This window comes from Ascaphus truei, chromosome 23 (genome assembly GCF_040206685.1).
Source record: "Ascaphus truei isolate aAscTru1 chromosome 23, aAscTru1.hap1, whole genome shotgun sequence".
NCBI lineage: Eukaryota > Metazoa > Chordata > Amphibia > Anura > Ascaphidae > Ascaphus > Ascaphus truei.
Genome location: NC_134505.1, coordinates 420462 through 432961, shown reverse-complemented (window position 1 = coordinate 432961; position 12500 = coordinate 420462). Strand labels below are relative to the sequence as shown.

At 55.6% G+C, this 12500-nt stretch overlaps 1 protein-coding gene across 1 annotated transcript in view; it reads right to left on the bottom strand.

Annotated features, from left to right (window-relative positions):
• PGAP3 (post-GPI attachment to proteins phospholipase 3) overlaps positions 1-6734 on the bottom strand; it is an 11443-nt gene extending 4709 nt beyond the window's left edge. The window contains 2 exon segments of the mRNA XM_075580123.1: positions 1250-1347; positions 6489-6734. Of these exon segments, the coding sequence (XP_075436238.1) occupies positions 1250-1347; positions 6489-6657 (267 nt within the window). The 5' untranslated portion in view covers positions 6658-6734.
• Between the last annotated feature and the right edge of the window lie 5766 nt (positions 6735-12500).

Here is a 12500-nt window from a genome sequence, read left to right as displayed (position 1 = left end):
GGAGAGAGGGAGGGGAGGGGGAGGGAGGGGGAGAGAGGGAGGGGGAGAGAGGGGGGAGGGGGAGGGAGGGGGAGAGAGGGAGGGGTGGGGGAGGGAGGGGGAGAGAGGGGGAGAGAGGGAGGGGGAGGGAGGGGGAGAGAGGGAGGGGGAGGGAGGGGGAGAGAGGGAGGGGGAGGAGGGGGGGGAGGGAGGGAGGGGGAGGGAGGGAGGGGGAGGGAGGGAGGGGGAGGGAGGGAGGGGGAGGGAGGGAGGGGGAGGGAGGGGGAGGGAGGGGGGAGGGAGGGAGGGGGAGGGAGGGGGGAGGGAGGGAGGGGGAGGGAGGGGGGGGGGAGGGAGGGGGAGGGAGGGGGGAGGGAGGGAGGGGGAGGAGGGGGGGGGAGGAGGGAGGGAGGGGGAGGGAGGGAGGGGGAGGGAGGGGGAGGGAGGGGGAGGGAGGGGAGAGGGAGGGGGAGAGAGGGAGGGGGAGAGAGGGAGGGGGGAGGGGAGAGAGGGAGGGGAGGGGGAGAGAGGGAGGGGAGGGGGAGAGAGGGAGGGGAGGGGGAGAGAGGGAGGGGAGGGGGAGAGGGAGGGGAGGGGGAGAGAGGGAGGGGAGGGGGAGAGAGGGAGGGGAGGGGGAGGAGGGAGGGGAGGGGGAGAGGAGGGAGGGGAGGGGGAGAGGGAGGGGAGGGGGAGAGAGGGAGGGGAGGGGGAGAGAGGGAGGGGAGGGGAGAGAGGGAGGGGAGGGGGAGAGGGAGGGAGGGGGAGGGAGGGGAGGGGAGGGGGGAGGGGGAGGGGGAGGGGGGAGAGGGAGGGAGGGGGAGAGAGGAGGGGGGGGAGAGAGGAGGGGGGGGAGAGAGGAGGGGGGGGGAGAGAGGAGGGGGGGGAGAGAGGAGGGGGGGGGAGAGAGGAGGGGGGAGAGAGGAGGGGGGGGAGAGAGGAGGGGGGGAGAGAGATGGGGGGGGAGAGAGGAGGGGGGGGAGAGAGGAGGGGGGGGAGAGAGGAGGGGGGGGAGAGAGGAGGGGGGGAGAGAGGAGGGGGGGAGAGAGGAGGGGGGGAGAGAGGAGGGGGGGAGAGAGGAGGGGGGGAGAGAGGAGGGGGGGAGAGAGGAGGGGGGAGAGAGGAGGGGGGAGAGAGGAGGGGGGAGAGAGGGAGAGAGGAGGGGGAGAGAGGGAGGGGGAGAGAGGGAGGGGGAGGGAGGGATACAATATAACTGATGCTGGTATTAATCATGTCACTATGATGGGATATCTCACAGTATCACAGGACTCACCTTGCCATGAAACTGAGGCACCGCGTAACCTTCGCTCACATACAGAGACACCGTGTGCCACATGCACTGATACCGACACTCGTCCAAGCACGCCCAGCCTGCAACACACAGCCGCGGGGTTACTGGGGAATAGGAGGCGTTACAGGGAGCGGGTATATGGGGTAATAGGAGGGTTACAGGGAGCGGGTATATGGGGTAATAGGAGGAGTTATAGGGAGCGGTTATATGGGGTAATAGGAGGAGTTATAGGGAGGGGGTATATGGGGGAATAGGAGGGGTTACAGGGAGCGGGTATATGGAGTAATAGGAGGGGTTACAGGGAGCGGGTATATGGGGTAATAGGAGGAGTTATAGGGAGGGGGTATATGGGGGAATAGGAGGGGTTACAGGGAGCGGGTATATGGAGTAATAGGAGTTATATGGGGGAATAGGAGGGGTTATAGGGAGGGTGTATATGGGGGAATAGGACGAGTTACAGGGAGGGTGTATATGGGGGAATAGGAGGGGTTATAGGGAGGGTGTATATGGGGGAATAGGACGAGTTACAGGGAGGGTGTATATGGGGGAATAGGAGGAGTTATAGGAGGGAGTATATGGGGGAATAGGAGGAGTTATAGGGAGGGGTTATATGGAGTAATAGGAGTTATAGGGAGGGGTATATGGGGAATAGGAGGGGTTACAGGGAGCGGGTATATGGGGTAATAGGAGTTATATGGGGAATAGGAGGAGTTACAGGGAGGGGGTATATGGGGTAATAGGAGTTATATGGGGGAATAGGAGGGGTTACAGGGAGGGGGTATATGGGGTAATAGGAGTTATATGGGGGAATAGGAGGAGTTACAGGGAGGGGGTATATGGGGTAATAGGAGTTATATGGGGGAATAGGAGGAGTTACAGGGAGGGGGTATATGGGGTAATAGGAGTTATATGGGGGAATAGGAGGGGTTACAGGGAGCGGGTATCCGGGGTTAATATGTTTGCAGGAGAATTGTTGCAAATGTTATGTTGCCGTCCTACCCACCAATCAGGGCCTGGGCATGTAGGCAGCACATTCCTACCCACCAATCAGGGCCTGGGCATGTAGGCAGCACTTTCCTACCCACCAATCAGGGCCGGGCATGTACGCAGCACTTTCCTACCCACCAATCAGGGCTGGGCATGTAGCCAGTACCTTGCTACCAACCAATCAGGGCCGGGCATGTAGACAGCACCTTCCTACCCACCAATCAGGGGCTGGGCATGTAGGCAGCACCTTCCTACCCACCAATCAGGGCCTGGGCATGTAGGCCCCTAGCAGACAGGGGGGGGGGGAGGAGGCCCCTAGCAGACAGGGGGGGGGGGGGGAGGCCCCTAGCAGACAGGGGGGGGGGGAGGAGGCCCCTAGCAGACAGGGGGGGGGGGGAGGAGGCCCCTAGCAGACAGGGGGGGGGGGGAGGAGGCCCCTAGCAGACAGGGGGGGGGGGGAGGAGGCCCCTAGCAGACAGGGGGGGGGGGGAGGAGGCCCCTAGCAGACAGGGGGGGGGGGGAGGAGGCCCCTAGCAGACAGGGGGGGGGGGGAGGAGGCCCCTAGCAGACAGGGGGGGGGGAGGAGGCCCCTAGCAGACGGGGGGGGGGGGAGGAGACCCCTAGCAGACAGGGGGGGGGGGAGGAGACCCCTAGCAGACAGGGGGGGGGAGGAGACCCCTAGCAGACAGGGGGGGGAGACCCCTAGCAGACAGGGGGGGGGAGACCCCTAGCAGACAGGGGGGGGAGACCCCTAGCAGACAGGGGGGGGAGACCCCTAGCAGACAGGGGGGGGAGACCCCTAGCAGAAAGGGGGGAGACCCCTAGCAGACAGGGGGGGGAGATCCCTAGCAGACAGGGAGGGGAGATCCCTAGCAGACAGGGGGGGAGATCCCTAGCAGACAGGGGGGGGGAGATCCCTAGCAGACAGGGGGGGAGATCCCTAGCAGACAGGGGGGGGGATCCCTAGCAGACAGGGGGGGAGACCCCTAGCAGACAGGGGGGGGGGGAGACCCCTAGCAGACAGGGGGGGGGGACTCCTAACAGACAGAGCCTGCAGAGAGTTACAGAGGTGTGGCTGTGACAGGGAGAAACTGCAGTGTCCAATCCAGTGCTGGTCTCAGGCCTGAAAACCAGTCCTGTAGGCAAAGAGAGAACAGGGGAAATCTCTGCAAGGAGGTCCCTGTGACTAGTTAGTCAGGGTACCCCCCAGTGTCCCCAGTTGGGTATAGGTTCCTGCGACTAGTTAGGCAGGGTATCCCCCAGTGTCCCCAGTTGGGTATAGGTCCCTGTGACTAGTTAGGCAGGTTACCCCCCCAGTGTCCCCAGTTGGGTATAGGTCCCTGTGACTAGTTAGGCAGGGTACCCCCCCAGTGTCCCCAGTTGGGTATAGGTCCCTGTGACTAGTAAGGCAGGGTATCCCCCAGTATCGTATAGGTCCCTGTGACGAGTTAGGCAGGGTATCCCCCAGTGTCCCCAGTTGGGTATATGTCCCTGTGACTAGTTAGGCAGGGTATCTCCCAGTGCCCCCAGTTGGGTATAGGTCCCTGAGACTAGTTAGGCAGGGTATCCCCCAGTTGGGTATAGGTCCCTGTGACTAGTTAGGCAGGGTATCCCCCAGTGTCCCCAGTTGGGTATAGGTCCCTGTGACTAGTTAGGCAGGGTATCTCCCAGTGTCCCCAGTTGGATATAGGTCCCTGAGACTAGTTAGGCAGGGTATCCCCCAGTGTCCCCAGTTGGGTATAGGTCCCTGTGACTAGTTAGGCAGGGTACCCCCCAGTGTCCCCAGTTGGGTATAGGCCCCTGTGACTAGTTAGGCAGGATACCCCCCAGTTTCCCCAGTTGGGTATAGGTCCCTGAGACTAGTTAGGCAGGGTATCCCCCAGTTTCCCCAGTTGGGTATAGGTCCCTGTGACTAGTTAGGCAGGGTATCCCCCAGTGTCCCCAGTTGGATATAGGTCCCTGAGACTAGTTAGGCAGGGTATTCCCCAGTATCCCAGTTGGGTATAGGTCCCTGTGACTAGTTAGGCAGGGTATCCCCCAGTGTCCCCAGTTGGATATAGGTCCCTGAGACTAGTTAGGCAGGGTATCCCCCAGTTGGGTATAGGTCCCTGTGACTAGTTAGGCAGGGTATCCCCAGTTGGGTATAGGTCCCTGTGACTAGTTAGGCGGGGTACCCCCAGTGTCCCCAGTTGGGTATAGGTCCCTGTGACTAGTTAGGCAGGGTATTCCTCAGTGTCCCCAGTTGGGTATAGGTCCCTGAGACTAGTTAGGCAGGCTATCCCCCAGTTTACCCAGTTGGGTATAGGTCCATGTGACTAGTTAGGCAGGGTATCCCCCAGTATCCCCAGTTGGGTATAGGTCCCTGAGACTAGTTAGGCATGGTATCCCCCAGTTGGGTATAGGTCCCTGTGACTAGTTAGGCGGGGTACCCCCAGTGTCCCCAGTTGGGTATAGGCCCCTGTGACTAGTTAGGCAGGATATCCCCCAGTTTCCCCAGTTGGGTATAGGTCCCTGAGACTAGTTAGGCAGGGTATCCCCCAGTTGGGTATAGGTCCCTGTGACTAGTTAGGCAGGGTATCCCCCAGTGTCCCCAGTTGGATATAGGTCCCGGAGACTAGTTAGGCAGGGTATTCCCCAGTATCCCCAGTTGGGTATAGGTCCCTGTGACTAGTTAGGCAGGGTATCCCCAGTGTCCCCAGTTGGATATAGGTCCCTGAGACTAGTTAGGCAGGGTATCCCCCAGTTGGGTATAGGTCCCTGTGACTAGTTAGGCAGGGTATCCCCAGTTGGGTATAGGTCCCTGTGACTAGTTAGGCGGGGTACCCCCAGTGTCCCCAGTTGGGTATAGGTCCCTGTGACTAGTTAGGCAGGGTATTCCTCAGTGTCCCCAGTTGGGTATAGGTCCCTGAGACTAGTTAGGCAGGGTATCCCCAGTGTCCCCAGTTGGATATAGGTCCCTGTGACTAGTTAGGCAGGGTATCCCCCAGTATCCCCAGTTGGGTATAGGTCCCTGAGACTAGTTAGGCATGGTATCCCCAGTTTCCCCAGTTGGGTATAGGTCCCTGTGACTAGTTAGGCGGGGTACCCCCAGTGTCCCCAGTTTGGTATAGGTCCCTGTGACTAGTTAGGCAGGGTATTCCTCAGTGTCCCCAGTTGGGTATAGGTCCCTGAGACTAGTTAGGCAGGGTATCCCCCAGTTTCCCCAGTTGGGTATAGGTCCCTGTGACTAGTTAGGCAGGGTATTCCTCAGTGTCCCCAGTTGGGTATAGGTCCCTGAGACTAGTTAGGCAGGGTATCTCCCAGTTTCCCCAGTTGGGTATAGGTCCCTGTGACTAGTTAGGCAGGGTATCCCCAGTTGGGTATAGGTCCCTGTGACGAGTTAGGTGGGGTACCCCCAGTGTCCCCAGTTGGGTATAGGTCCCTGTGACTAGTTAGGCAGGGTATTCCTCAGTGTCCCCAGTTGGGTATAGGTCCCTGTGACTAGTTAGGCAGGGTATCCCCAGTGTCCCCAGTTGGGTATGTGTGATGTTTGTGTGTTTTGTAGTTGTGTTTATGTTTTTCCAATAAATTAATTTTATAAACTCTCGTGTTCTGTCTGGCGATATTGATCCCTGGTATTAGTCCTGGTCTCTCATGACAGCGATTATATGGGGTAATAGGAGGAGTTATAGGGAGGGGGTATATGGGGTAATAGGAGGAGTTATATTGAGCAAATATATGGGGTTATAGGGAGGTGTATACGGGGTAATAGGAGGAATTATAGGGAGCGAATATATGGGGTTTTAGGGAGGGGTATATGGGGTAATAGGAGGAGTAATAGGGAGAGGTAATATTGGGTATACTCGCGGGTGAGAGGTGGGGCATGGGTAATTGCCCGTGGGTGAGCGGTGGGGAGAGTAATTGCCCCAGGGTGAGGGGGGAGTGAGTAGTTGCCCGGGGGGAGTGAGTAGTTGCCCCGGGGTGAGGGGTTATTGCCCAGGGTTGAGGGGGCGGTAATTGCACAGGGTTGAGGGGGCGATAATTGCACAGGGTTGACGGGGCGGTAATTGCCCAGGGGTGAGGGGGCGGTAATTGCCCAGGGGTGAGGGGGCGGTAATTGCCCAGGGGTGAGGGGGCGGTAATTGCCCCGGGGTGAGTGGGGGGCCCCGGGGTGAGTGGGGGGGAGTAATTGCCCCGGGGTGAGTGGGGGAGAGTAATTGCCCCGCAGGTTAGTGGGGGGGGGGTAACCTCTCACCGGTAAGCCTCATATACACCGGCTGCACCGCCCGGAAGTCCCGGAGCCGGTCCCCGGTGCAGTTGTTCCGGTCACACACGGACACACAGTCCCGGTACACGGGCTCCCGGTCCCCGCGGGAAGCGGCCGCCGCCCCGGCCAGGAGCAACGCGAGCAGCAGCGGGGACATCACCGGGGGGGGGGGGGGTGACACCACCGGGAGCGGACACTTCCGCGTTCACTCCAACGCCGAAAGCGGCCCCCCGGAAACAGCGTGCAGCGGCAGGAAGGTTCCGGGGGAGGAGGGGACACAGCTCAGACACACACACACACACACACACACACACACACACACACACACACACACACACACACACACACACACACACACACACACACACACACACACACACACACACACACACACACACACACACACACACACACACACACACACACACACACACACACACACACACACCACAGTATTCCACCTTTTTCACATTTACAAAAACAAAATGTTAGTAATTTTTCTTTTATTGGTGAACCTGTTAGTTACAGATTTGTAATTAGAGTGTGAGCTCTTCGGGGCAGGGACTCCTTTTCCTAAATGTCACTTTTATGTCTGCCGCACTTCTTCCCATTACGTGTTATTTGTTATTTATATGATTGTCACGTGTATTACTGCTGTGAAGATATACATACATGCATACGTGCATACTTCACCTGGCTTGTATGTGGGGCTGGGACAATTTAAAAAAATCATACAATTCCATCCCGTCCATACTATGCCATCCCGTCCATACTATTCCATCCTGTCCATACTATTCCATCCTGTCCATACTATTCCATCCTGTCCATACATTCCATCGCGCCCATACTATTCCATCCTGTCCATACTATTCCATCCTGTCCATACAATTCCATCGCGTCCATACAATTCCATCGCGTCCATACAATTCCATCGCGTCCGTACTATTCCATCCTGTCCATACAATTCCATCCTGTCCATACTATTCCATCCTGTCCATACTATTCCATCCTGTCCATACAATTCCATCGCGCCCATACTATTCCATCCCGTCCATACTATTCCATCCCGTCCATACTATTCCATCCGTCCATACCCGTCCATACAATTCCATCGCGTCCATACTATTCCATCCCGTCCATACTATTCCATCCCGTCCATACTATTCCATCCCGTCCATACTATTCCATCCCGTCCATACTATTCCATCCCGTCCATACAATTCCATCCTGTACATACAATTCCATCGCGTCCATACTATTCCATCCCGTCCATACTATTCCATCCCGTCCATACAATTCCATCCCGTCCATACAATTCCATCGCGTCCATACAATTCCATCGCGTCCATACAATTCCATCGCGTCCATACAATTCCATCGCGTCCATACAATTCCATCCTGTCCATACTATTCCATCCTGTCCATACTATTCCATCCTGTCCATACTATTCCATCCTGTCCATACAATTCCATCCTGTCCATACAATTCCATCCTGTCCATACAATTCCATCCTGTCCATACTATTCCATCCTGTCCATACAATTCCATCCCGTCCATACTATTCCATCCCGTCCATACTATTCCATCCTGTCCATACAATTCCATCCTGTCCATACTATTCCATCCCGTCCATACAATTCCATCCCGTCCATACTATTCCATCCTGTCCATACTATTCCATCCTGTCCATACAATTCCATCCCGTCCGTACAATTCCATCGCGTCCATACAATTCCATCGCGTCCATACTATTCCATCCCGTCCATACTATTCCATCCCGTCCATACTATTCCATCCGTCCATACAATTCAATAGATGAATAAGTAACGAATAAAGCTCGGTTTGCTTGATTTATTCATTGTTGCATGGATTGTAGCGTCACTATGTCAGCACTAGAGGCGCCGTTGGGTCACTTGAGGCATATCGCCGCGGTCGGGAACGTTACTGCCTGCTCTCAGTATTCTCACCGCCAGCGCCGGCGCCAGAATAACCATATGAATCATAATTCATGTTCTGCTGTCGGTGGCGTGACTCGGATTGGGACTCTGTGACAAAGCTTTAAACCAAGATGATTTTGTTAACCTCTTATGATATTCATTAATACTTATTTTAACTTTTTCCTGTTAATAAAAGGATATTAAAATATATGCTTAACATTTGCACGTGCGCACCGGCCATTTTCTCAAACTTCCCCACCTCTCATTATATATATATATAGTGCTCCCACTGCAGCAAGGGATTCTGGGAAATGACATGCTGCCCTGCCTTTCACCCATTATCACCCAGCATGCAATGCTCCCTCCGCAGCAAGGGATTCTGGGAAATGACATGCAGCCCTGCATTTCACCCATTATCACCCAGCATACAGTGCTCCCACTGCAGCAAGGGATTCTGGGAAATGACATGCACCCCGCCTTTCACCCATTATCACCCAGCATATAGTGCTCCCACTGCAGCAAGGGATTCTGGGAAATGACATGCAGCCCTGCATTTCACCCATTATCACCCAGCATACAGTGCTCCCACTGCAGCAAGGGATTCTGGGAAATGACATGCACCCCGCCTTTCACCCATTATCACCCAGCATATAGTGCTCCCACTGCAGCAAGGGATTCTGGGAAATGACATGCACCCCGCCTTTCACCCATTATCACCCAGCATACAGTGCTCCCACTGCAGCAAGGGATTCTGGGAAATGACATGCAGCCCTGCCTTTCACCATTATCCCCCAGCATACAGTGCTCCCACTGCAGCAAGGGATTCTGGGAAATGACATGCAGCCCTGCCTTTCACCCATTATCACCCAGCATACAGTGCTCCCACTGCAGCAAGGGATTCTGGGAAGTCACATGCAAATGCACCTTGAGAAAGGTCCCATTGGGGGACCGAAACGTCGTTTTTTGTGTCATTTTCAAATACAAATGATTGCTTTTTTATTACTTTATGGGATTAGCACCTATATATGGACTTGCCAGTGGAGTGCCTGCTATTCTTTGTGCTATATACACACACACACACACATATATATATATTATTTAAATGATATTTACTTTTATATTCTATTATAGTATATAATGTAAGCAGTGTAGGCTAAGAGATAAGGGGGGGAGGGAAGGCAGGGGTTGTGGACCCCGTGCTCACAAGTGGTATAAAGTAATTTGTACAGATATATCACTAGTTGCACATTAACCTTTATTACGATGCCAGGATTAGCAGAGCGGATCTATAACACGTGGGACTTATAATGGGGATTCTTGCAGCAGGCCCTGCAAAGGAAAGGAGTGGCGTCCGTCCCTCCGACCCCCTTACTGCTGTTAATTCGGTTGTTTCGCTCCCAGATAGCCCTGTAACCAGACACTGGCTAAGTTAGGGTGAGGGGAAAAAACCTTCCAACCTTACAGCAAATAAAAAGCGCGCCAATCCCCCCCCCCCCCCCCCCCCCACTTGTGGGTGCAGGTCTCCGGCGGCTGGCAGAACGCTGGTAGAGATCCGTGTTCCAAAGGACCCGAAGCACAGTGTGACGCGCTCTGCGCTCGCTTGCATGTGATTACCCAGAGTCCCTGGCGGCAGCGCAGTCTATGCGAAGAGATAATGGGGAAAAGGTAGGTTGTGGACAAATCTGAGACATGGGACTGTGTTCACAATGTGGGATTTTGAATACATATATATATTATTTGAATTATATATATATATCGTATAACCTCCTATTCATTCAACGTAACCATGTATTGGCAAACATAACTCTGTGCCCAGGTTGTGTGTTTTGTGTTGTGTGTACCACACTGGCGTTGTAAATCTGAATCTCTTCTCCCCACACCCCTTTTGCAGAGCACGTTCTTCCGAAGAAGGTCCCTCCGGGAGGACGAAACGTCGGCCTACCCCGTATTGTACGATTAAATACACACCTTGTTCACTCATCCCAGGGGGAGGGGTGGGGGGGACGCTCAACTGCAGCCCTCAAGCCCTCCCCCCCACTGGTCAGCTTTTAAAGGCTATCCCTGCTTCAGCGCAGGTGGCTCAGTCGAAGAGCCTACAGGTGGCTCATTCAAACAGCCTGCTTCAGCACAGGAGGCTCACACCTGTGCTGAAGCAGGGATATCCTGAAAACCTTCCCTGTTTGGAGCGGGGATGGGGGGGTCTTGCCTTATCCTGTTACCCAGCGCTGGCATGCTGAACCCTGACCCTGCCTAACCTCCTCCGCATCACTTCCTGGGCCTACCAGCTGCTCCGAGCAGGCCCCGGGTTACCGTGTGCAACAGGACTGTTGTCGTCGCTCGGTGTGTGCGTGTCAGACGTGTGTGCAGTTTAGTCACAGGGCGGAGACGCACACACACGGAGAACCTGCCGCTCTCAGACTCGCCCAACCAGTCCGGCGCCTGGACTCCCTATTGACACCTCTCGGTTCCTCGCCTTGGCGCACCTCCCCCCTGGCAATGTGTGGGTTGGAGGTGATCACCCGTCACTCGCGATCGGCGCCGTTTATTAGGCTGCAAAACAGGGTCGAAAGAGGCCCCCCCCCCTATTGCCTTATTGCCCTGGAACGAGTTCATCGCAGGAAGAGCTTCGGTCACGTGACGCGGCGTGCTTATAAATAGAAGCGCGCCTCTTATCTGAGGGCCAGAGAAGCGGTCTGACCCCTGACCCCCGCCTGACATGGCATGGCTCCCTCGCACTTTCTCCCTAATAAAAGTTCCCCCGTCTCTCTGTGCAAGTCGATAGAAACACGATATATATATATATTTTTTGCCGGCCGTTTGGAACTTCACGTGTTGTTCCGTGTGACATACGTGTGCAGAAGGGTTATGCCAGTCCGGGTTCTATTGCCCCCGGCCGTGTCAGATTCGCTCTGGCCCCCCCCCCCCCCCCCGCTAGCTTAAATCTTCAGGTCTCTGTGATGATGATGACGATGAAGGGTATTTTCTGTAACTCTGTGTTCTCCTGTCCGGGCAGGAGATGGGGGGGGGGGGGGTGTAACATGGGATCCCGGGGAGGGGGGGGGGTGACATGGGATCCCTTTAATCAGATCTCCCAGGTCTGGTAACTCTGATTCTGCATGTGTGGGGAGGGGGCTGAATTATCTGTGTTACTGACCCGGCAGTAGCCAGATCCGAACAGCGGGAATAAGGGCAACATGGGGCAGAGAGAGGCACTGGCCTGAACAGCTTACACTCTAATGTAACTCTGGGTGCGTGGGGGGGGGGAGAGAAGAGGGGAGTTAGAGAGGAGAGAGAGAAGAGGGGTGTGAGAGAGAAGGGGGGAGTGAGAGAGAGAGAAGAGGGGAGTGAGAGAGAAGAGGGGAGTTAGAGAGGAGAGAGAGAAGAGGGGAGTGAGAGAGGCGAGAGAGAAGGGGAGAGAGAAGAGGGGAGTGAGAGAGGAGAGAGAGAAGAGGGGACTGAGAGAGGAGAGAAGAGGGTAGTTAGATAGGAGAGAGAGAAGAGGGGAGTGAGAGAGGAGAGAGAGAAGAGGGGAGTGAGAGAGGAGAGAGAGAAGAGGGGTGTGAGAGAGAAGGGGGGAGTGAGAGAGAGAGAAGAGGGGAGTTAGAGAGGAGAGAGAGAAGAGGGGTGTGAGAGAGAAGGGGGGAGTGAGAGAGAGAGAAGAGGGGAGTGAGAGAGAAGAGAAGAGGGGAGTTAGAGAGGAGAGAGAGAAGAGGGGAGTGAGAGAGGCGAGAGAGAAGGGGAGAGAGAAGAGGGGAGTGAGAGAGGAGAGAGAGAAGAGGGGACTGAGAGAGGAGAGAAGAGGGTAGTTAGATAGGAGAGAGAGAAGAGGGGAGTGAGAGAGGAGAGAGAGAAGAGGGGAGTTAGAGAGAAGAGGGGAGTTAGAGAGGAGAGATAGAAGAGGTGAGTTAGAGAGGAGAGAGAGAAGATGGGAGTTAGAGAGGAGAGAGAGAAGAGGGGAGTTAGAGAGGAGAGAGATAGGTTAGAGAGGAGAGAGAGAAGAGGGGAGTTAGAGAGGAGAGAGAGAGGGGTTAGAGAGGAGAGGGGAGTGAGAGAGGAGAGAGA